Source organism: Scardinius erythrophthalmus (assembly GCF_964197995.2).
Source record: "Scardinius erythrophthalmus genome assembly, chromosome: 2".
Taxonomy (NCBI): Eukaryota; Metazoa; Chordata; class Actinopteri; order Cypriniformes; family Leuciscidae; genus Scardinius; species Scardinius erythrophthalmus.
This window is the reverse complement of record NC_138222.1, coordinates 10,556,022-10,582,937: the sequence shown is the minus strand read 5'-3', so window position 1 is coordinate 10,582,937 and position 26,916 is coordinate 10,556,022. Positions and strand designations below refer to the sequence as shown.

Below are 26,916 nucleotides of genomic sequence, written 5' to 3'. Positions count from 1 at the left end.
CCACAGACAAAACAATTGGGGGACAAAAAGTTCTTAAAATATAGGCCTAATAAAGATAATTTTTTTAATTCATTCTAAAATGTTAAATTAAATCTATATTTATAATAGAATCAATATTGCAATTAAATCCCAGGATTCCTCAAATCATCTCAGGGGGAGATTTTTACATGAAATCTCAAACTCAATTAAATATGTACGTTAAAACACACATTTTCACTCTGCAAAGTACAAATATGCAACCCTTTTATGATTTATTGGTATTTCAAGTTTATTTCAAACATTGCAAAGTAGAAAGACAGCACTTGCCACTGCCAGGGTTCCCACACATTTTCAATCTCAAGATTACATTGCTACTTTTCCAGACTAAAATTTTCCAAACGTCTCTAGAATTTCCAGAACATATTCATTATCTCTTAAAGTGACAGCTTTTTTCCATACTTTTCCAAAGTGCGTAGGAACACAATGACCCTTCTCATGCATCAACTAGATCAGTTGGACAAATAACGAAATCATTAAAGGCAGGTTGGTTGAGTAGGCAGTATCACCTCCGGGTCTGCTATTTACAACCAGTCGGATGTCAGCATAAATATAGAATGAAGACAAATCTATGTAAATGTTGGTCAAAATCATGTTAATATTTCAAATCAGGAAAACATAACATTCTTTAATTTAAAAATTTGATTTATTTTATTTTTATTTTGTATTTAAAAGATATAAGGTCTAAACAGCCATTTGCATTTTGATTGGAGGATGGGGGTCATAGTCGTAGATCTCAAAATCCTCCGCAGAGAAGTCATTAATTTGTTCAACTTTGCGTTTGATCCTGAGTTTGGGGAACGTACGTGGCTCTCGCTGAATCTGTGGGTACAGGACATGTTAGAAACACACTTTTTAAACTGTAGATAAGTACACACACTTGTAGATTTCCCGTGTCTTGTGTGTTCTAGGACTTTTATTTATGAAGTCTATTTTATGTTTTCAATGATCCCTTTGTTCACTTCCTGTTGTTCGTTCCTGTTTGCCTTTGTTTCTATAGTTACCCTTGTTTGTTTCCACGGCAATTTATTACCCACACCTGTTCTTTGTTAGGCTTTTGTTACCCAGCGTATACATATACCCCTGTTTCAGTTGCCTTTTGTTGGTCGTTGTCTTTACATACATGTTTATAAAGCTGTTGTGTTTCTGTTCCACCATTTGGATTATCATCATCTTCTTCCCTGTTTGGATTAATGTTTCACTAGCCGCGTTTCCATTACCCTTCAAATTGCGCAAATTGAAATTGCGAATTGAAAATACGCTCAATGAAAACAGTAAAACAACAGAAAACAATGAAATTTACAGGTCACCTGACTTAGAAGGCGCGGTGTGTTTGGACAGAATACGAGACGGAGTTCTTTATTGAATTCATAAAAGACAAAAGAATGACAGAAATACAGGATTCTAAACCTCAAAGAAATGCCACAATCAAGACCTCGGAGCAGAAATGAGTGAGGAAAACCCAGAAACACTTCATATGTGCTGCTCACAGACACAGTATAAGGGTCTTTCCTTGCCATTAATGCTTGGATAACACGCCTACGTTTCGTTCCATTAATAATAATAATGTCTAGTGCGGTACGTGGCTGTGATATATATATATATAAACTTACCAACGTCTGTTGCCATAATTTTTGGAATGACTTACTGTGAAAAAAAAAAAAAAAAAAAAGACATTTTAGTCGCATAACATCGGTTCATGGAAACGCCATCATTTTGCAATAGTTTTTTATCGATATTTAGAAGAAAAAAAAATAAATAAAAATTTCGCACAAGTTTTGCGCGAATCTTTAATGGAAACGCGGCTACTGTTAGGATTATTGTCATTGTCATGACTGTTTGGATTATCTGGCTTATCTTTGTTTATATGTTTGTTCAATAAACTATTGTTGCAAACAGATCCTCACCTCTCCTCTTCCCTACACAACCGTAACAAATATGTTCATAATATATAGGAATATTGATATTGGAATTTTATTTGTACAGTTATTGATGGGTGAAGGTGAAATAATTTAACAATGAAAGTTTAATTAAAAAATACCAACAGAAATCCAAATGCCTAAAAGACTCTAAAGATACTAAAGATAAGTAGATCCAGAAGTAACTTCCTACAGTTATTTCTTATTTATCATCAATCTCTTACATGGACTAAGAATTTTCCTCCCTTTCCAATATCTATATGCCCTAATGTTTTGAGAAATGAGAGAGGAAAAAACACACAATACACTTTTTAATGGGGTGTACTTTTCCTTTTTCACACCACTGTAGATGAATGTAGATAGATTAGTTTTATGGAATTTATGAAACATACCTGCTCTTTCAAAGCCTCAATGTGGTTGGTATAGATGTGGGCATCACCTATTGTATGCACAAAATCTCCAGGCTAGGGAAAATAAAAATGAGTACAAAATATATTCAGCTAGTTCAAGTTTGGTTAGTCTGTCCATAAAATAGTATGAATGCAGATTTCACAAGCTATGATCTTCATGAAATTGTAAGGCACAAATGTTAAATAAAATTAAATAAAACTAGTTGGATTAATGGAGATATAGACATATATATATATACACACACACACACACACACACACAAATATTTACTAGAAATTAAAAATTAGTGTTTAATTGTAATTGATGTGCATTTGAAGTGTACTTTAAATAGTTTTTTTTTTTTTAAATGTACATAAGATATACCCATTTGCAGATAATATAATATTAATGAAATAAAAGGCAATCAGTGTACTTAAAGTACGCAAAATTAAACTAAATTGCCAATTCATCATTACAAAAGTATAATTACAAATAAATGCTAATTCTAAAGTTAAGCTAACTGCATCTAAATTTAAACTATAATACTAGGGCTGTCACGATTCCTCAATTAAATTCGAGTTCTCAATTTAAAAAAATTCTCGATTGCAATTTACCCATGTTGTTGAGTAACCGGCAAAATACCGGAAGTGGTGCATTCCACAGGTGAGAATCCATGAACCACATTATTAGACCATTTTCTAAGGCTACACGACATATGATAACCATTTTAAAAAAGAAACCTATAGCATATTGCTTGCTATTGTGAATTTACAATGGCTGTGATTCAATTAAATAAATATATGCCCTGCAGATTTAATATATATATATGCCCTCTATTTATATGCGTGTAGGTTACGTGCGTCTCGGAGTGGCTCTGTTCACAGTAAATGCTGTTCCACATGAACTCTTATCTTTTACATGCGTGTACGTCAGCATGTGTTACACAAACGTCTGAAACTCCATCTCTGCATATGCTGAGTTTGGGTTGCTTATAACGTTTATTTGGGAACGTAGTGTGGCCATTTCATCAGATTTGCAAGGTAAATCATTTATAAACCTATGCTAACACAGGAGAATACATCAATATCTTTTTAAATATGCAAACTGTTCATCGTGATTTCAAAATATGTCTAAACCCCTCACTTTGAGTTGAGTAGCTATTTAAATGATTATACATTGCATCAAATCATGCATAATAATGGATTTTGTGATGATTACCAGATAAGTGTACATTATCCCTTACATTTACAGTATGCAGGAAGATGTCCTTTTACAGATCATCAGATTTAGAAATATGTTCACCTTGAGTCCAGTGATGTGGGCAATCATGTAGGTGAGTAGTGCGTAGCTGGCAATGTTGAATGGCACACCCAGACCAATGTCACCAGAACGCTGGTACAGCTGGCACGACAACTCACCGTCTGACACATAAAACTGGCATAACGCATGGCAGGGGGGCAATGCCATCATAGGGAGATCTGTCAATAAAATGGATCCTTTTGTCATCATGCATACATATCAAATAAAACAATATTAGATGAAAAACTGGTAACACTTTACAATAAGGTTTCATTAGTTTACTTTAGTTAACTACATTAAACTAATAATGAACAATACTTCTACAGCATTTATTAATCTTAGTTAATGTTTCAGCATTTACTAATACATTATTAAAACCCAAATTTGTTAACATTAGTTAATGCACTGTGAACTAACATGAACAAACTGTATTTTTATGTATGTAACAAGTGTATTGTTGACTGTTAATTTATGTTAATACATTAATGTTAACAAATAAGACCTTATAAGTAAGACCAAAGTAAAGTGTTACCAAAAGACTTATATAAAAAAAAAAAACTTAAATAGGAACTTAAAAAAACAAAAACAAAAAAAACTTAAACCTTGGCAACTAACTGAACTATAGTTACTATACTAGTTGCCAACTAAAATTAAAACAAACTATTACAAATCATTTTGATAACTAAAACAGTGAAATAAAATGTTAGATGAAAAACAAACGAAAATTAAAAATGTTGCCTCAGCAACTAACTGAAAAATGAAAAGGTAAATAAAACTTCAACTTAAAAATAAATGAAAGCTAAATAGAAATATATATATATATATATATATATATAAAAAACTGCACTTGATAAAATGATAAAAGCACTTAAAATTACCATCCTAAAATGTAATTTAAATAAAAACTGAAAACAAATAAAAGCAAATTCTAAATATTAATAGATACCATAGAAGTATATACATTATATTAAAATAACACTGCTGGAAGGTTATACGTTTGATTGAGACCTTTGGGGTTCCAAGCACACATGATGATCCTCCTGTCTTCTGGGTTTGACTTGATGGTGTCAATCACTTTCTGTAACTGGTCAACACCTTGCCCAGAGTAATCTTCATAGAGAGATGAAATCATAGCCTAGCTTAGACACAAATTCTTACCATACATACATTAAAAGAAATTTCAAATGTCTCTGTTAATGAGGTCTTAAATACTGTATTAATAATAAGTGTCTACACTATGCAACCTAATGGCTTGACCTGCCCTGATAACAATTATACAACAATTTTAAAGTGCCCCTATTATGCCTTTGGAGATATGACTTTTCATGTAGTCAGGATTTCTACAGGTTTCAGTTAGTCAAATTTAAGACCTACACGACGCATTATCCAAGTTAAATAGATAGTTACCTCGTAACTAGTATCTATCTATCTAGGATTATCTGGTGTGAGAGAGAGGTAGATATTTTTTTAATAGAAAATTGTACTTTTGCATATTATACTGTAAAAACACAATTATTGTTGATTTTAGTTGATCATAACTAGAGAGGAAATGATGAGATAATTAAAGTGACCAAAATGATCACGGTTATCACAGAATCCTGTTCAAAAAGTACTAATACTACAGAATGAAGTAAATTTAACAAGTTTTATGTCTAAAAACAGCAAATAACAAATTGATTAGCATCAATATGCACTTTTTGTTATGTAAACATTAAAATACCATTAAAAATGCTGGCCAGATTTTAAAAGTGTCTTGCAACATGTTATCTACTAACTTGTACAAGTTCAAATAAAGTTTTGACAAAAAAGGTTTTATACAAAGATAAACCTCATATTTCAGCCTTTAAATAATTTTTTATAAAAAGAATGAGTCAAAAAAGATAAATTACTGACATTTACACATTAGCTTATATTTATTAGTAGTGTTTGGGTGCACCCCCATCCTTCATGTTGACTGAGCTTTCAATGTTGTTATGGAAAGGGGTGATTAGTTGGTTCCTGTCACATGACCTGCGGTGCGTTTGCGGCATTCTGAAAAGTTTAGATTTTTTTTATCTCGTTGCGCCTTGTATGGTCAAAAAAAGAGAGGTAATCGAAGCCCTCGTCCCGCGGCATATATCCAGATACTACATTGCCACCATCCCCAACCCACCCCTATAGGCACATAAGAGTAAAATTAAATTTAGAAAAACTATCTTGAACTTCTTCTTCTTGTTTTACTGCTACTTCCTGAAAACAATTTCACCTGATGATTTGAATAGCTCTTTTTGTAAAGAATTAATAATTCTAGGATGATTGGGGTAATTGTGTAGGGTAGGCCTAGTGCATCTGCATAGAAACTAATAAACAAAATACAAATATAAATACAATAAAACACAAATACATGAGAAATAAAGCAGTGCTTTACGTTTTTCAGGTAAATTAACTGTATTAAGTATTAATACAGTTTATCTTTTGACAAAACGTGACTTTTCTCTTTCTCTTTTGTCGTTTGATTAACTTTGGTGACACAAACAGCTGCAGGTATATTGGGTGCTGTCCCTTTAACCCTCTGAGGTCTGAGCTGTTTTCTGGGCCCTGGAGGTGTTCTGACATGCTCTGACATTTCTGGTTATTTCTGTTACTTGTGACATTTTCATGGCTAAAGTCTAATTACACTGTATTCAGCACAAACTCTGCTACAATAATATATCAGCAGCATGTATGTAAAAGTTTGTAGTTTTGAGATAATGACATTTATGCGTGGTTTGTGAAAATACAAAAAAAAATTCTCACTGAAATAAGGTCATGAAACCCATAATGATTATTTCTTCACAAGACTTTTGAAAATTGAATGACGTAGCCTAGAATATTTGCTGCAAAACTATGTGAAAATCACCCTGACTGCTCATTCAGATAAGACAATATATTGATTTAAAAAATGTACGACGTGTTTTGTGTGAAAAAGCATTATGCGGGAGCTCATTAATATGTAAGCTTTTCTCACCTGAGAAAGACAAAGAACCTCCCCTAACGGCCCTATTAGGAGCTATCAGGCCCTGTCATTCTGAGCAACCTTGCACAATACTGTAAATGAGGAGATTTAAAAAAGAATGGCATTTAAATGGTTTGGATTTATTTACAACACAACATAATCCAAAGATACACAACAAATGCCAAAAAAGCACTTCAAAGACAGAGACCTTTGTGTCATTCCTAAAAACATTGTATATACCTTTCATTTCCAAGGTGTTTGATTTTCACTTTACCATGTTCACGTACAGAGACTCATGTGAATGTTGAAGTCCTCAGTGGCATCTGGGCCATGAAAAAAAAGTGAACATACTGATATCAAGAGAAAGGCCTGCACGATTTTGGAAATAAATATTATATTTTTCTGGTTAAAATTGCTTTTTAAAATTCCTTTTTAATATTCATACATAATATCAATCAATCAGTGTTTTTCATCAGCGTGAAGAGGTCAATAACATAGCTGGAGAACAATGTCACATTTGCCTCAGGAAAGCCATGTGACCATAAAATAGGCTATAGCACGTAGTTGGAAAGAAAAAATAGCTATAGAGTATTTTGCTAAATGTGTGTTCTATATTACATATGATATTTTTTGCTTGGGCTTTAAATAAAGTTGGTATTATAATAAAAAACGCATTATATTTAATTATTTTTAACCTTAAATAATAGCCTACTAACATAGGGCTCTCTGTATGTTTACAGCATTAGGTGAGTTTATTTTTATTAATTTTTTTGAGACAAATTAACACCTATCTTGTGTAGCCTACCTATTATTTTTCCAAATGAGTCAATATTAAATCAAATCACAATTGATTTATGATTAGCTCGTGCATGCTCTCTCGTGCAGGCGTTCCCTCTCGGGAGCAGGTAGAGTGTTGCGCATGTGCATTTTTTCAAAAAGTGGAGAGGGCGGTTCTTTTCTAAAATTTGGAAAAATCCTCCGCTATACCTTTAAGATACACTTAATACAAAACGAAATTAAATTTAAAGAAACTGTGCTTTCTGTTTGAGGTCTCTGTGAAAGTTGTAAAGCAGTCTTTTAGTGCCTCTTTTAGTGCCGCTTTCAGAGCGCTCGCGTCCATAACGGAGAACTGTCCCATCCGTAACATTGATATATATATATTTTTTTTTTTTGTGAAATACATTTCTAAATAAATGCGACTCATAGTCCAGTGCAACTTATATACGTTTTTTTTCCTCTTCATGACGCTTTTTTTTTTTCACTGATGTGACTTATACTCCGGAGCGACTTGTAGTCCGGAAAATACGGGTATATTTTGTGATGTAGACAAAATTCTCTAGGCAGATGTAAATTAGTGGTGTGATCAATTAAGTTCAGAAATTGCAGTATATAGCCTACAAAAGTAAATGTTTGCTGCATGTTTGTGTTGGTTATGTTATTCTTTGGGGTAGAGGGGTAAAACTTATATAACAAAAACCCTTTATGTATTCGAGCGTATGGGACGTTCAAGGGTTCAGGATTAATGCAGTTGAGATGGTGGTGTGTGTTTCCGGTAAGAGAAACACGAGAAGGAATCCCAGTTGAACTTATTTATTCAAAGGAGTTTGTATGTTACTTCACAAATGTGTGGTCTACAATAAACAGAATATAAACAAAGAAAACAAGTATAAGTAGGCTATAAGTTGTAAGTATATCAGTAAATATATCACAATTTACACTTTATCACAGTAAATATGCAAGTATATCACAAACATGCAGTTAAGCATATCAGTAAATGATACAAACATTCAGTTATTAAGTAATATATAAATTAACATACTTGGGTAAACTGCGTGATTATATTAATAAAATAATAAAGTAAACAATGACATGCAGATTGCACGATCGCAACGTTGCGTATGCTATATGCTCAATATTACAGCAGCAGACATAAAATGTCATTAAATTCAACATTTTCAATCAATATTGAACACACCGGGTGATCTGAAACTAGGTAGAGAATATCTTATAATCTAATCTAATTACAAACATTTTCGAGCTCAAAGTTTGATATGAAAACGGTTTGGTTTCACTTTGTGACGCAGTGTAAAATGCGTTCATTTTACGAGCAAATCTCGACATTCAGAACAATAATTTCAATAACAAAGGCGAAATATATACGAAAACTCACCCCTAATCATTTACGCACTGAGAAAAAACATATACATGGTTGGATAACAGATCAATCAGTCTGATTATTAACTCAGCTGCCGATTTTGCATATCCACACCTGGCTGATCGCTGTATAATACCAAACAATAATACCCTGAGCGCTTTCTCACAACATGCATTTTCATTAATACAAGGAATGCAAAAAGTGCTGCACGGGGTGTAACCTCTCTGTGCTCTTTGGGTGTAGGGATGGTTCCACTCAGAAAAACAATACAGGGAACTATTAATTATTAAAAATATAAAAACATGTATTTCATTAGTAGTGTATTTGTGTGTCTATAGCTGAATATGTTATAAATCAAAGAGAATAGTTCTGATGATACTAAATTTAGGCTACTTTTAATAAATGCATTAATAGACTGCAGTGCTTCATTGTGCAGTGAATACTGAACTGTTTCATCAAAAGAAGGGTGTTTTTTTGTATGTTGTGTTAATTGATTTGAGAGCAACTATTCATTTAAAGAAGTTTGATTGAGGAAAAACTAAATAAAGTAAGTGGTCTATTAACCCCCCTCCCACTTTCTGATTCATGTAATTGTGTTTACAGTTGCTTGCTTTTTATTGCGTTAGGATATGTATGTTGTTATGATGATTTATGTGATGCAGTGGCTATATTTTGAGCCCAAGACAAATCAGAGTGTTTCTCAAAATGTTAAAAAAATATATAAAATAATTATGTATGCTCCTATATTTATGCCCATTGTCCATTTTTAAAGACATTGTTAACATTTTATTTTAGATTTAATCCTGCAATTTACAGGATTTGTTTGTTATTTGTGCTTGTGCAAGATAGCCATACCAGCCAGTAAAGTTCCATGGTTTCCAATGTGCCAGCACGCAATTTACGTGTTAACACGACAGTTTCACAAGTTTTGGTCCTTTTGGCCTTCGATAGACAAACGGCTAGTAGTGACAGCAGCGGCAATCCACCTGTCACTCAAGTGGCCACGCACTTAATTATGCAGAACTTTTTCAGAGTTTAAAGGTGCATTAAGCAACTTTTCATGTTAAAAATACCCGTTTTTCTAACCCATACATGCTTAAACAATTGCCTGATGGGCTGAATGAGCCCTTCTATGATCTCTGCGATTGCCTCTATAATCCTGTACAGTAAAATAAATAAGAGGGATTCGGGACGGAATCGACTGGGCGTGATGTCATGCGCGTTCACGCTCACCTGGCTATGTCTGGCAGGTTTGTGTATTCGCCGCCATTATCCGCATCAGCGAAGACAACAAGCGACTTTGGCAAAAGTAGAAGATGGATTCAAAGAGACCGGCTTCTAGTTCATGCCAAACCCCAACGCAAACTCCACGTAACCGCGTGCACAACTCTGGTTGCAGTTTCGCGTGTCGCCAGAAGGGGGCATAGTTCTGCAAAAACTCAGAGACTTGCGCAATGCACCTTTAAAACAAAAATGCACCCCCCTCACAGTTGTCATGAAGAAACAAAACACTTTTTGTACCAGGCTGTAGGGGTGTGGGTGATATATTACAACTGTTGTTTTAACGATGTGCATTTGACATTGTCGAGTATAGCCTATCCCTCACACACACAGAGAGAGAGTGCATGCATACTCTACGTGATTTAGTCTTGTAGATAAGACTAGTGCACGCTTTCACTGCCTGATTTAGTCTTTATTTATATCATTTAGCAATAAATATCACAAGAGTGCAGTTTTTCTACAAATATTGTGATATTGATTTGATAAGTTTATTAACAAGAAATTAATATTAAGTGACTTACATTTTAGACACCATATTGCCTGTTTTTGCACTATTTCACCAACAAAAATAGTTCAAAACAAAGCAACACACAGCAGTGTTTCCTTACTGAGTGAATCAGCTTTTTGAAGAATCAGTTGACTAGGATAGATTAAGATAGTCAAATGCTTCTTTCCTAGAACGAATCAGCCGTTTGAATGAATCTCAATGGTTCGCTCATTAACAGTGCCTTGCTGCCACCTACTGGCTGTTTCAATCTCACATTTAAAGTGTATTTTCTTGTTTTAAATATCAATATTCAATATCGCAAAGATGAATTTTTGTTGATACTGATTTAATTTGATTGGTAACAGCCCTATTGTGTCTTATTTTTATAATTGAATTTGATTAAATTTATGAAATTGACACCAAAGATGATGCATGCATTTAATTAGGTTTAAAAAATGGCTTTTTATAAAGGTAAACATGCTCATATTAGGTAAAAATCTATTATTATTATTATTTTTTTATTATTGCAAACAAGAATGAAGTTAAAAACAAAATGTAACAATACAATAGACATAAGAGTACTACACCAAACAATAAACACATGTACACTAGACAAAAGACATATCTTGACATGACATTGATTTGACATATCTTGATATGACATAACATTTAACAACAGATATAGAGGCTGAGAATTATTGCAAACAGGTTGACTGTAGATATTAATGAAATGATAGGAACGAAATGACAGGGTTGGTGGGGGGGTGGGGGGGTTAATGGGTGTGTGGGGATGGTCATGTGTTAGTTTGTGTGTGTGCGGGTGTATATAAGGAGAAATGCAGGGTTGTTGTTTGGCCGGGAATATGGAAGCAGGATCACCTAGGAGGGTTACCGAGAAGAATTTTTTTTTTTTTATTGATTGGCTGACTGAATAAACAAACTGCCTGAGAGAGGTGTGTGTGAGAGAGACAGTGTATGCGCACGCTGTATGGTTGCTGCCACTGAGGTATAGCCCCATCGACGTGGTTGTGTATGATTTGGCAATAGGGGACAGCTGGTGAAAATCGGGCCGACTCCCCGAATTTTTTAAACATGTTTAAAAATTATCGGGAGGTCGGGGAGGTGCTCATAACGTGCTCGGCTCGGAATTCCTCTCACACGCCTCACCGATTCCACTCGATTTCTCCAGAGTGAAAAAAATTATCACTCGTAGCTCGTAAAAACAGCAAAAATCGCACCGTGTACGCCCGCCTTAAGTTTTTGGACAATTATAATGATTTTTTTTACACAGACTATGGTTGTCAGTCCCATAATTTGGGTCTAATATGGCTGCGTTCACACAGCATTCAGTTTTAAACGAGCTTCAGTGAGTGCGAGGCTACGAGACTACAAAATGTACTCTCTGCAACATACTCAAGCAGCAACTTTAATCTCCTGAATGAACAAAACATTTCAGGATTCACACTTGTAAGTAGAGCTGCACGATTAATCCTTAAAAGACCAAGACCTCGATTCAAACACCCACGCGATCTTATGCCTAAATGACGATGATTCTGCTATGTCTTTTTACACCTGTTTCACATCGCAAGCTTCAGTGGAGCATGAACAGTGCATATTTTGTCGCTGCCCATGTTAATGAATGAGAGTGTTGGCCGTCACGCTTCCGATGTTACCATATTTATAGATAGTGTTTTTTCCTAGGGTATGTTGCAACACACTTATTGTTTCTATATTTTTATTTGTTCAAAATAAATAATAAAGACAAAAGAGACAAGACAAACAAAAACTTTAGGGCCTTTGGTTAATCTTCTGCCTTCAGCTTATGTTTGCTTTTGCAGCGAGCTAAAAAAAGGCTTAGTTAAAGTCATAGACAGTTGTCAGGGTCAAACTTTTTTACTGAGGCCCAATTTGTGAAACTGTAACACAAATGAACAATGATATTAAAAAAATCTCTTAAACTGTTACATTCAGTTCACAAAAATCAAAACAATATTTAAGATGCACATAAATCACCCTTACATAACTTAGAAGAAAGCTGTGTTAACAACAATCAAGCATCACAATTACGTACCTCGGCTACATTTAAAGGTCCCATGACATGGATTATTTTATTATTTTATAATGTTTCCTGGGGTGCCCTTATAATGTTTGTATGTTTTTAAGATAAAAAATTGTAATAATTTAGAAATAAAAGGCATTTTTCCTAGCCTGATTTTAGCCTCTGATTTAAACACTCATTTTGAAGGGGCGTGTCTGCTGTGAGACTTCAGTGTAACGCCCACTGCTGTGATTGGCTGACATGCTTGCATATGAAATATTTAGCATTACATGTGGAACTCTCTCGAATACTTTTACTATTACAGCTATTATACGTTTTTACTATTACAGCTATCGAGAAGATTAACGAATCGTGAGAAGTTTAAGTATTTAGATCTATTCCCATCACATAAAACTGTCTGAACTTGAACAATTGCACATCAGAAATTCACATAACCCACTGGTTCTTCAGAGGCTCGGATGAAGGAACTAAAAAAATACTTTTGTGTTCATTTGTATATTCAAACACTGAGCAACTGCCATGCTTCGCTCGTTTGCAAGCCATGATGTCTCTCGAGGAAAAACCAATATCGCGCTTGCGTAGCTCATTTTCTCATGGGCGGGCAAATTCTCTTTGCGGGCAAAGCAGAGAAAGGGGAGGTGACCTTTCCCCTTATGACGACATAAGGGGAAGATTTCTAGATTTGCCCGTCTGAGCTTTCATTTTCTCAAAAATACCCATGGATTGGTTTACAACCATCAAAATGTCTAGCCACTGGGGGACCATAGGCAGGCTAGGGGAACTCATATTAATGTTAAAAAACCTCATAAAGTGAAATTTTCATGTCACCTTTAAAGGTGCCCTAGAATGTGAAATTGAATTTATCTTGGCATAGTTAAATAACAAGAGTTCAGTACATGGACATGACATACAGTGAGTCTCAAACACCATAGTTTTCTCTTTCTTATTTAAATCTCGTTTTTGAAAAACACCCCTGAAAAACAGGCGAATCTCCACATAACACCAACTGTGACGCAACAGTTGGGATCATTAATATGTACGCCTCTAAAAATTTGCATAAGCCAGCCCATGCTCAGTGCCAGGCGAAACTGCACAGCCGAATCATCGGAAGTTCTGCAGGTGAAGAAACAAGCGAGGATCATAGAGAAAATGGCAGATCTATCTATAATCTATCTATAATCTGATACCGCTACAGTTTAATTCGAAGTTGTTAGTTGCTCTGCCCATTTCACCGCGGACTGTTTTTCTAACCTGGAACAATATCAAGCAGCCAGGCTTCTCTCGGCGTCTCAAACGGACGAAGGGGGCAATTTCAACTAACGTTATATTTCCGCAAGCGGTAAGTAGTGATTTTATTAACGATAATTTACACTGTGTTATCTAGATCCAGCGCGATATTGTTTTTTCCTCGAGAGACATCGTGGCTTGCAGACGAGCGAACGAAGCATGGCAGTTGTTCAGTGTTTGGATGTAACTACAAATGAACACAAAAATATTTGTTTAGCTCCTTCATCCGAGCCTCTGGAGAACCAGTGGATTATGTGAATTTGTGATGTGTAATTGTTCAAGTCCAGACAGATAATCTTTCTCTCAAAGTCGTTCAACACTGTTTATGCATCAGTAGATCGCGTTGCAGTGATAAGATCTTCATTCACGCGATCGACAGGCTGTCATCTGCTCAATGCTGGAATAGATCTAAATACTTAAAAAACTTATCATGATTCGTTAATCCCGATAGCTGTAATAGTAAAAATGTATAATCGCTGTATTAGTAAATGTTTTCCAGATAGCTCTACATGTAATGCCAGATATTTCATATGCAAGCATGTCAGCCAATCACAGCAGTGGGCGTTTACACTGAAGTCTCACAGCAGACACGCCCCTTCAAACAGAGTGTCCAGATCAGGGTATGAAATCAGGCTAGGAAATATGCCTTTTATTTCTAAATTATAACAAATTTTGATCTAATAAACATACTAACATTATAAGGGCACCCCAGGAAACATTATAAAATAATAAAATAATCCATTCTACGGCACCTTTAACATGTCACATGCAAATCGTTCTCAAACATATGTATAACCAGAATACATGTAATCGTATTTTACCGCTCAGATTAGTCTTTTAAACTTACAGATTGTGCCGTTTCAAGAGAAAAAACAAGAAGGATGGACGCAGATACACCTCTATACTCTGCACCATGAGCTCTAAAATCCAAAATGGCTGATATATTAATAAAGGCGACGTACTACTTAAAGTGACCACAAGGTCTCAGTATTGACAAAGTAAACTATAACTAAGGCCAGGATCGTTAACCTCTGAAAGTACAATCATCACTCTGCAACATTCAGATCTGTGTTCGCGCAGCCGCTGATCAGGAGCCTCATTTATAACCGTTGCGTACACACAAAACAGGCCCTGAAAGAGGTGTATGGGATCAAATTCCCGCCAAATATATAGCGGTCGCGTATAAAATAATTATAAGCGTGAATCAAAAATTTAAAAACACATGTAAAAATATATTGCACAAACTGAAAAAAAGAATGCAAAATGATCAGAATGGCAAACAACGTGGTCACGGATCAAAATATAATAAGCGTGAATAAAGAAATAACAAGCATGAATAAAAACTTTAAACACATTAAAAGTTATTTTGCACAAAACTTAAACTTATGGTCATGCTTTGTTAAAAAGTATGGTTTTATTACTGTGTACTTTGTGCTTTCTTGCATTTTCTGCTCATATTTTACTCTTTTGTACGCTTGTGATGTTTTTCTCTTCGCTCTTCTTTCTATGTTCTGCGCTTGCTCTTCCAAATGTTGCAGTTCGAGTTTCATGTAAATTAGGGCGGGCTTAAGCGTCACCATTGGTCCACTAGTTCTAGATTGACAGATACTCCTCTAGCCAATCAATCGAAGAGGGGAGTTGACGTCACACCAATGCGACTCGTGGTACAAGCTGTTTATGTTTGTACAATTTCTTCAATTCCATTATAATATACTAAAATGTTATTTTTCTAATACTTTTACATACTGTTCAATTTCTTATTTGTGCTTTGATATGTGCATTTATTAAATTAATTATTTTCGCTTGGCATACCAGCGTGATTGCGTCACCGCCATAGACTGTAAAAAAATAGGTCACCGCACACTTCAGTAGGTGGTGCGCGCCCGTGATGCACTTCATTCTGAGTAAATATAACAACAAAGAAGCACTGCTGCACTCTCTTTTATTTCATTTTTCTTTAATCATTATACTCCTTTTCAGGAGTGCTACACTTACAAGGGAAGACGGCAGTTCAATTTAACTTTACAAAGACTTTCAAGCAGTAAAGCTATCTGAACTCTGGACATAAATAATTATATTCATTTTTTTGAGATACATGAGAATGTTAATGTGCACACTGGTAATTGGTGTTAAACAATATTACTTGGCTCATGATGTCAATATGCTAAGGCTGCTGTAAGTAAAACATCCTGCAATTATGAAACACTACAATTCGTTGCAAAAACTAAGTTAAAAACGGCCATTGTCTGAAGACTTTAGGACTTTGACCTGTCGCCGCTACGCATTGCCTACCTTTTTTTATTAACCTCGCCAAATTTGACAAGATTATTGAAAATGATTGTGTTACAGAGAAGATAGAGAAACCAGTTGAATTTAATACAGTGATTTATTACAAACTTACTGTGTTTACTTACATAGCTACATAATTGCATATTACTTTAGAATTAATGTTTTAAATATAGCTTAAAATTTGAATACAGCAACATCTCCATCAGCGATAGGTAACGTTGTTTCTAGAGTGCCGCTGTCCTGCAGAGTTTAGCGTCAACTCCGATTAAAAACCTCACCTGTCTTAAATATCCTAAAGACGATGATTAGCTGGTTCAGGTGTGTTTGATTAGGGTTGGAGGAGCTAAACTCTGCACCCAGGACCGACATTACACATCCTTGTTATTGATTAAATATTAAAGTAAAACGGCCAGTAGGTGGTGGCTGCTCGGAGAAGATCGACGCTCGCGGTGCCAGGTCAAGTGCATTAGAGGTGAATGATGGATCATCAGACAGGCATAACTGTAACAGGTCGTTGTTAGGATGACGAATTTAACTATACCATATTGCCAGGTATACGCATACCGGCAACAGTTTGAGTTGCAGGCACACATGCAGTTTAAAGGTGTCCTGTTGATGGTCGTCTTCCCCTGTATAACAAGTAAGCATCAGTAGCCACGAGTCGCATTGGTGTGACGTCAACTCCCCTCTTCGATTGATTGGCTAGAGGAGTATCTGTCAATTTAACTAGTGGACCAATGGTGACGCTTAAGCCCGCCCTAATTTACATGAAACTCGAACTGCAACATTTGGAAGAGCAAGCGCAGAACATAGAAAGAAGAGCGAAGAGAAAAACATCACAAGCGTACAAAAGAGTAAAATATGAGCAGAAAATGCAAGAAAGCACAAAGTACACAGTAATAAAACCATACTTTTTAACAAAGCATGACCATAAGTTTAAGTTTTGTGCAAAATAACTTTTAATGTGTTTAAAGTTTTTATTCATGCTTGTTATTTCTTTATTCACGCTTATTATATTTTGATCCGTGACCACGTTGTTTGCTATTCTGATCATTTTGCATTCTTTTTTTCAGTTTGTGCAGTATATTTTTACATGTGTTTTTAAATTTTTGATTCACGCTTATTATTTTTTTATACGCGACCGCTATATATTTGGCGGGAATTTGATCCCATAGTATGTGTTGTGTTGTGATTAGAGCCCGACCGATATATCGGCAGGCCGATATTATCGGCCGATATTAGGCATTTTCAAAACTATCGGTATCGGCATTTATAACGGCCGATAAATTAATATTTCAAAAATAAAATAAAAACGGACGAAACACCCTTCAACCATGTTATGAGTGTTGCCGTTGTATAGTTTGTCCACCAGAGGGCACTCTACACCATCCCTGTTGCCAACACTCGTGTATAACGCGCCACACATTCAGTAACCTGCTGATCCAGCCCGAGTCGGGCAGAGAGAACCGCGAGTGAGATCATCGGTGAAGTGTGTTCATGGTGAGTTGGTAATGACTCACGAGACATACATTGCTTGAATAACAATTAAAAGAACATCCCTATCAGTTCTCTTAACTCAAATAAGGATGACAAAATTCGTGACTCATGTCCAGTTTTGCTGCGGTTAAATAAGCCGAGAGTGAAGCGGAACAACGCGACGTAGGCTATATTCACATAAAATGTTAACACTGCAGTTCACAAAAGTTCATAATGTGCATGTGCTTTAATGCTTTGTCGGTTAAACATTTAATTTTAAATGCTGATGCGCTGTTCTAACGTGTGCGTTTCTCAGCGCGTACATGTGAAGCTCACATGCACTAAAAGCCTTTCTAGTACCAGGCCTGGATACTGGACTAAGTTATCTTTCGAGTATTATTGTGCTAATACTGTTAAATACACACAAGATTTACATAAACAATGTCGGTTGTCCGCTTGTCAAATGCGTGTACATTAGACGTGTCATGCTCAGCTCTTAAACAGACAGTAGCAATTGTAAACACATTGCCGCTTGTCCTTAAAGGGATAGTTCACCCAATAATAAAAATTATCTCATTATTTACAGGCACTCTAATGTTGTTCCAACTGTATTAATTTCCTTCTAATATTTTTCTAATATTACTAGTTTGAAGAATGTGGGTAACCAAACAGTAGCTGGTCCCCATTGACTTCCAAAGGAGAAAAATATACTATAGAAGTCACTGGGGTACATCAACTGTTTGGTTACCCACATTCATCCAAATAACTTATTTTCAACAGAAGAAAAAAACAACTTGAGAGAGTAAATTATGACAATTTGAATTTGTTGTCAATTTGAATGTGAAATTGTTGTTTTTGTTCAAAGGACTAAACGTTTAGTCTTAAAAAAAATCCTAAGTTTGTATTTTTATACATTTTATTTATCAGAACTTTAATATATTTTGATGTTCCTCTGTTCTGTTGTGACAATAAAAGAAACAAGTTTCTTTTTAAAATGCATTATCATATTATTTTAGTTAAAACTCATAAATAACTACAAATAACTAATGTTAGGGAAATTTGTTAATGTTTTGATGCGCGTTTCTGAAAAAGAAAATAAAAAATATCGTCCTATATATCGGAATATCGGATTTTAAAACCAACAAATATTTGTACCGGTATCAGCCTTCAAAATCCTTTATCAGTCGGGCTCTAGTACCCATCAAAAGTTTGTACACACCAATTGTAAAGTGTGTCCAAACTTACTGTAATATAATACACATAAATAATATTGCTACTGTATTATAATATACACATAAATAATATCGGCCGATATATCGGTATCTGGCTTTTTTTTATCGGTATCGGCATCGGTGCCCAAAAATCCATATCGGTCGGGCTCTAGTTGTGATTTATAAAAACAAACTTGACGGGAAAATTTGCGCACCTGCACGGAAACTCTGACCCATGCGTACGAACATTTTGGAGACAGAGCAGTTTGGCGACACCGATGGTGAGCTGAGTGACTGACGGCAGATGAAGGAAAACCACTTTAAATCTTCATTATGAGTCTTAATCATAAATACAGTGCATGTTCACAATAACAGTTTAAATAAATAAAATAATGATTTAAACTATGCTTTAGGCTACATCTGATATACACATTTATATTAAATATGCCATTCTCATTAATGGAGTTAAGTACTTAAATGACATGAAATCATTACCAAGAAGTTACAACATTTTTATATTATAATAAATATAAATAATTCGCTCTGTGCACAAAATGGCGACCGTTGACGTTTCGAACTTGAGTGTGTGGGCCAGTACTTCCGGTGAAAACTTCCGGTGATCTGACAGCCAGAGCGGGAGACAACAGCGACCGAGGTCCATTACCACAGCGATATTTTTCACATTGAGTGTTTTTAGGATTCAAGAGAGGTGACTTGCCTTTCAGAGGGTGACAGCCTCAGCACTTGATTGTTGTGTGCCGTTATGTACCATGTCGTCACGTTATAACAGAGAAGTCAGCTTTCATGCATTCCCCGTTGACGCTGCGGAACGGGCATGAGTGGATACAGAAGATCCGGAGGGGTGACTTCAACCCGACCAAATTTTTAAATGCAGAATTTTCAGTGTATTTCACCTGTGCGTTTCTATGCTTTCTATTACTGCATTTATTTTGTGCAAGTGAGATGAGTAAAGACCATCTGTTTAATAAATCATTATCTGTCTGGTGTTTATATGCAGCACATACAGTATTTTTCTACGTGTGTAAAATATACACAAACTTACCCATACATTTTTTTGTGGTACCTACAGTTAAAAATGCAAAATATGTGATAATAATATTGATCGAGCGATTGATGTAAGTAAAAATATATGCGCAGAATTGAGAAAATAGTATTTATGGAGATAAATTGTAGGCAGCCTATCACAGGGCAAACATGTGAATGTTCACGGTGCATTTTATGCAAACAACTCTAATCGTAGTTATAACTCTATTGGGTCATTGACGAATAAGGTTTTTAAAAGTGTAAAAAAAAATAGAATGGAGATATAACTATATTTGAAACCATTTTTTAGTTTACTTAGTTTTTTTTAGTTTAAGATTTTGTGGTTTGTACAATCAATTAACACTGTTTTTTGTCATTTTTTACAAGATGGAAAAAATCTCACCAAAAAGTCATTGGTTTAACCACTGATTTGAAAGTTAAAAACGGATTTGACATTGATGTTGAGATAGTATATAGTGTGTACCACAGAAGAAATTAAAACAAATTATCACTGATCTCATAAATGTAATCATTTATTGGACTACTCTAAACACTCCAACATATTCAAGTAAAACATTGCACAGGGAAAGGAGAAAAGGGGAAATGTAAAAAAAAAAAAAAGAGCCTTGTATTTGTATTATTGTAGTTCCTTTAGTTATTAAAAGCAATATTATTCCATTTAAATATTTACTATATCGGTTTTACCGAATGACTTTTTGACACTTCAAAATCTTTAAAATACCTTTATATGTAGTATAATATAATTAAAACCTTTTGGATTCAGTAAAAGAGATCAAGTTGTACTACCTTACATACTTTGGATGTTATATATTTGTTTTTTATTATTATTAAGGCCTTTGGACAAAAAAAAAGACCCGTCACGTCATTGACCCATTTACAGTAGGCATAATTGTTATTGCGTATGCAGCATGAGTCAAATACAATCTTCTGTTCGTGAACAGTTGTATTTCATTCATTAATCTGACTACTGTTTTTACTTACATCTATTGCTCGATCAATATTATTATCACATATTTAACATTTTTAACTGTATGGTACGACAAACAATTTAATATGGGTAAGTTTGTGTATATTTTACTCATAGTAAAATACTGTATGTGCTGCATATAAACACCAGACAGATAATGATTTATTAAACAGATGGTCTTTACTCATCTCACTTGCACAAAATAAATGCAGTAATAGAAAGCATAGAAACGCACTGAAAATGATATGCATTTAAAAATTTGGTCGGGTTGAAGTCATCCCTCCGGATCTTCTGTATCCACTCATGCCCGTTCTGCAGCGTCAACGGGGAATGCATGAAAGCTGACTTCTCTGTTATAAGTAACGTGACGACATGGTACATAACGGCACACAACAATCAAGTGCTGAGGCTGTCACCCTCTGAAAGGCAAGTCACCTCTCATGAATCCTAAAAACACTCAATGTGAAAAACATCGCTGTGGTAATGGACCTCGGTCGCTGTTGTCTCTCGCTCTTGCTGTCTCCCGCTCTGGCTGTCAGATCACCGGAAGTACTGGCCCACACACTCAAGTTCGAAACGTCAACGGTCGCCATTTTGTGCACGGAGCGAATTGTAGTGGATGCGATGCTTTTAAACACTTTTCCTGTGGCATGCTGTGTTTTAATGTTTTAACTACAGCGAGGATTGCTTAGCGCATGATATGGTCTGAGGAAATATTTTCGTGCAAATAACGATCAATAAAACGCCGCAATTTTGCTCACCCAAAAAGAGTCAACTTTGACAAGCTATAATAAATGATCTGGGGGGTATTTAGAGCTAAAATTTCACAGAAACATTCTGGAGACATCATAGATTTATAATACATCTGAAAAGGGGCATAATATGTCACCTTTAAAGTGTATTTTGACCTTAGATACATGTAAACATATTGTAGGAGACTACAAAACAAAATTAGGAAACTACAAAATAGCATAATAGGGGCACTTTAAAATATAGTTTACTGTTAAAATATGTTAATAATTCAGTATAAATTGTTAGAGAGAGAGAGAGAGAGAGAGAGAGAGAGAGAGAGAGAGAGAGAGAGAGAGAGAGAGAGAGAGAGAGAGAGAGAGAGAGAGAGAGAGAGAGAGAGAGAGAGAGAGAGAGAGAGAGAGAGAGAGAGATGAATAGTTACCAGTGTGCATGTCATTGTATTCAGCTCCAAAGTGCCTCCACTGAAAGCCATACACTGGGCCCAGGTCTCCTTCCTCACGATCAGTAAAGCCATTTTTATCCAGAAACTCCCTGGAGCCATTAGCATCCCAGATTCTCACACCCTTTTGTGACAGCTCTTTGGCATTTGTTGAACCCTAAGTTGTATGAACAAAAAGCAATTTAAAAAATGTGAGATGAACAAAAACCAAAGAAAAAAAAATTCTGTATACAGAAATAAAATACAAAAAGTTTGGAGTATTTTCCTATTGTACCTTGATAAACCACAGCAGCTCCTCCAGTATGCCTTTCCAGAAAACCCTTTTGGTCGTCAGCAAAGGAAACTGATCTGCGAGGCGCATGATGAAACCAATTTTTTTTAATTATGATAACATTTCAACAGTAGTTGATCCTTTAATCCTATAGAGCCTTCTCTCAAATGATATGATGATGTCTTGTGCATAAGAATATATATATATATATATTTCAAGATGAACACTTACTGGACTGAAGCAACATAGGTTTACTTGATTATCAACATTTTTTGTAAAAATCCTGTTAAAATGTGAGTATCCTAAAATACATTAGGTTTTTGAGGCACATTTATTTGTTCATCTCTCAATCATCATTGTATTGCATTACATTGTTTTAAAACTACAGAGCTTTGATCATAAAACTAAGCATTTAAATACATTAAGACATATTTACATAGATATCTCTCTCTATATAATATATATATACCTAGTACACAATATACAATATACATATTTATTTCTATAGTGACAACTGATATTTATATGCATTTTATGCAAGTAGTCTGCTATACATTAAATGCTATCAGAATTTCATCATACTTTGTGACCATATCAGCAACTGCATCAAATCGGATATTTTTGCTCAGTTTGGTTCTTTTGATTTTTTAAATCGAAGGGTTTTATCCTCCTTGACTTGAGTATGAGCTCCATATTCTCACAATTTACAAGCCTATATCATATTATATGAGCCAGAAAAGGCTGATGTATCAAATATGACACTTAACAAAAAACACAAGCAAACTTTTTTTTAAGATATCTTGTTATATTTCGTCTAAATGTTCAATAAATTGTTGCATTTAATTATTTTTTTTTTCATGTCAGACTTTACAAAGGGTTAGTTCACCCAAAAATGAAAAATTCTGTCATAATTTGATGACAGAACTAATTCATATGAATTGAACGGATTAGTCCAAATTGTCTGAAGAGGCACAATCTCTTTATATGATGAACAGATTCATTCATGAACTCACACATCAGTTGTGATAAAATGGAAGCTCAAGCTTGTTCGCTTGACATGCGAGAACCAATGAGGTTCATTCATTCTCATGTGTCAAGCAGGTTCGGTTGAGCTTATGTTTATGCAGGGTGTTTCCCATACTGTATATGGTGTTTCCTACATTGAACATTTTTTGGCGGCCGCCAAAACTATTTTTTTTCCCGCCAAAGGTTTTGTGAGTGAAGCAGGCTACTGACGGAGTGACTGAGAGAACGATCACAGCGCCCCACCCCCACGCGGGCACTCTCCGTCTTCAGTTCTGTCTTTGCTCTCTCCCTCGCATCAAAATCAACTGATCCTAAAGGTCGGACGACCGAATCTATGTTTCACGCGGTGCATTCGGAGAATATTTTTGCTGAATTAGCGCTGGGTGTGAATTGCAGTCAAAAAAAAGTTGCCTTATCTTCTCTTACAACTTGTGACAAGCATTCCGCACATGCAGCTGACATAACTTTAAATAAACGCAAAAAAAAAAAAAAAAAAAAATCTATCCAGTTTGAAGTGTTTTTTGGAGTCATTAGGTCGCGAATCGGACTTTAGCTGACGTGTTGTGTGGGAATCCTGGCTGTTAGGACATCACGAAAGATTTGTCAACACATGTTGTGATGTTTCGTGATGTCCTGGCTGTTAGGACATCACGAAAGATTTGTCAACACATGTTGACAAATCTTTCGTGATGTCCTAACAGCCAGGATTCCCACACAACACGTCAGCTAAAGTCCGATTCGCGACCTAATGACTCCTTTGAGCCGATTCATTATAATGAATGGTTAAAGCAATTGGTCTGCTGCCCGTCAGTGTCTGAATCGGTGTATAACAAATCATTACTTAGAAGAACATACACATCTGAAATGAGAAAGTAAGTGTGCTTACCTCATTTAGCAAGAGTGTTTAGTAAAATTTAGCCTTAATAATCCACAGTATGTATAGGCCTATGACAATGTGTAGTAAATTACCTATAAAATCATTTAGTTTAAAGTTAGACTGGAGTGAGATGAAACTTTTTTTTATGTCCTCAAACGCTCGTTTTTTGGGGTCGACAGCTTATGAAAACTTATTTCTGGGTTTTTTAGCTTGTTTGCTGTACACCTTGTCACATAGCAGCTTTTAGGCATTATTCTGTCTTTTGTTAGAAGCAAGAAATGACAAGGAGGCAGCCTCTCGCAATGCAAAGTCAATGGAGACCGTTGGACTGCCCCCCCCCCCGGTGGGCGTGGTCTTCAGATTATGACGCGTTGTGCTGTAAGATGGGAGGAGTTGGATCTGGATCCAACTCCTCCCCCTGGATTTAGTGTTCTGCAGTGAGGACCATCTCATTTTAACCCCATTTTTTACAGTCTATGTTTTAACTGTAGAAAATTATATTTTACTTGAAATTAACGTGTTTGTTACTGTTTTTTTTATGTTTAGAATCCGAAATGTAATACATTTTTGATTAACCTGTTGCTTTCCATTCATTTTTTTTTTATACATGCCTCTGACAGAGAAAAACACAACAGGCAAATTATCTCTGTTGTATCACAAAGTAGGTTCGCACACAGAGGATCAATAAGATAAGTTACTCATAACATAATAAAACACATTGCATTCGTTTTTATATCTGTGCTTATCTGGTTTCCTCTTAAACTTGCATTTATAATCATTTGTAATGAAGTTAAATGCTATGAAGTATTAATGAAACACGTTTGTCTCACCTCTGAGATTGTATCTGGCTTGTGTCCCGAACACAGAGATCACTCCGGTCCCTGTCCTGTCGCCTTTGCTCCTTCCATGCTCCAGAATGTACTCGACCAGGTCCAAGTAACCGCGCTCGTCACAAAACAGATTAAAGTCTTTTTTTCCTCCACCTGCACCTTCTCTCGTGTTTTCTACGCCAGCACAATGCCCATTTTCCATTTGCACATCAGCGTTCGGCATTTTCTTCAGTTCAAGATCGAACTCAAAGTCAAAACTACTGCAGACAAAACCTGTAGCACACAAAAACCATAGACAGTATGGCAAAAAATTCACATTCCCGCGATTTTCTTCTTCTTTTTGTGGCGGGACCGTGACATGTGCATACTGCCACCTACGATACTGGAGTATGTAAAAGCAAGGCTTCACTGATCTCTGAACAGTTTCATGTGCAAATGTAAGTATGCCATAAAAACTCCCATTGGTGAGTTTTGATAAAACAGTCTTGAAGTTCTTTATGTACATGAACTAACAAATAAACAACATTTTTACTATACATTAACCTTAATGTTAATTTTACAAATGTTTATGTTAACTCACAGTGCATTAACTAATGTTAATAAATACAACTTTTGATCTTAAAATATGTGAGATTAGATTAAGATTTATAAGTGGAACTTGAGTAACTTCAGTAGAAGTATTTTTCATTGTTAGTTTATTAACTAATGTAGATGTATCTTAATTTTTTCAGCTATTTCATATCTTTGAATTCCTCTGAGCTGGGATAAAATGGACCTCTTTCTAAATTTGGAAGTTAAGTGTATATTCATATTAAAACGTCATGTTGTTTGTAATTTCTCTAAATTTGATTTGGCTGCAGCTCCATATAGGCTGTCATCAGGGCAGGACTTAGGGTGGTGGGGGCCCCTGGGCTTGAGTCACTCTCGGGCCCTACCTTCTATACATTACTTTAAATAGAACAAAATGATACATACACAAGCTGTGTATTAGAGCTACACAATTCTGGATAAACTGAGAATAAAAATAAAGATCACGATTCTGAAAAAAACAACTAAACAAAATAACATAATTTTTTTAAGTTAATTTTAAGTTAATTGCTGAAGTATATTAAAAATGTTTAATTAATCTGAATTATTAAAAAATTATTCATTCGGGTTTGAATGAATGATTCAATTCCTCAATCAAATGCACTTGTTTCATAGATGAATCAGCATTTTTGAACTAATCTCCTGAATGAACGATTCAATGACAAATGTTTTTTAAAAGTCATTTGTCGTCATCTGGTGGCGTAACAATATAATTGATCCAATCGTTATTTGAAGTGCAAAGCTACTTTCAAAAGGTGACTGGTACCATAGACAGTGTTACATGTTAAAAAAACGTAATAATTTATTTATATGACCACTGATTTAAGTAATAAATAAATAAAAATAAATAAAGATTAAAAAAGTTCAAAGTGATCATAAGTTTATTGCAATGCACAAATGTCTTGGTCAGAATGAGAATAAAACACGTATTTACCTTGAAAACATATGTTTTGATTGTGGCATTTTTTTGAGATTTAGAATCCAGTATTCCTATAGGTTAATTATTGTTTCTTTTATGAATTTAATAAAGAACTCTGTCTCGTATTCTGTCCAAACTATCCATGTAGGCTACTTTTGTGTCCATTCGTTTTTCCTTTTTTAACCCGTAATTGAAAAACGAAAAATGAACGGTTGTTGTCTTTTTAAAACGCAAAGTTGAACACCAACATTTTAATTTGAACTGGCTACACCAACTCCTGCGCAAAAAAAGTAAATATCGACGAATTTTCTGATTTTT

General features: G+C 35.2%; 1 protein-coding gene across 2 annotated transcripts; it reads right to left on the bottom strand.

Moving 5' to 3' along the window:
• Positions 1–235: 235 nt before the first annotated feature.
• On the bottom strand, positions 236–25,595 carry tyms (thymidylate synthetase). Of its 2 annotated transcripts, XM_081359284.1 has the most exons (8): positions 25,092–25,443; positions 22,362–22,435; positions 22,070–22,244; positions 4,653–4,754; positions 3,648–3,823; positions 2,348–2,419; positions 1,650–1,683; positions 249–858 (listed from the first exon to the last, which is right to left on the bottom strand). In XM_081359284.1, exons 1-7 carry the CDS (start codon positions 25,312–25,314, stop codon positions 1,681–1,683), a joined length of 825 nt encoding a protein of 274 aa, XP_081215410.1. In that variant the 5' UTR covers positions 25,315–25,443; the 3' UTR covers positions 249–858; positions 1,650–1,680. The 2 variants fall into 2 exon arrangements, with proteins under 2 accessions (XP_081215411.1, XP_081215410.1); XM_081359285.1 differs by lacking the exon at positions 1,650–1,683 and having other exon boundaries at positions 236–858; positions 25,092–25,595.
• Between the last annotated feature and the right edge of the window lie 1,321 nt (positions 25,596–26,916).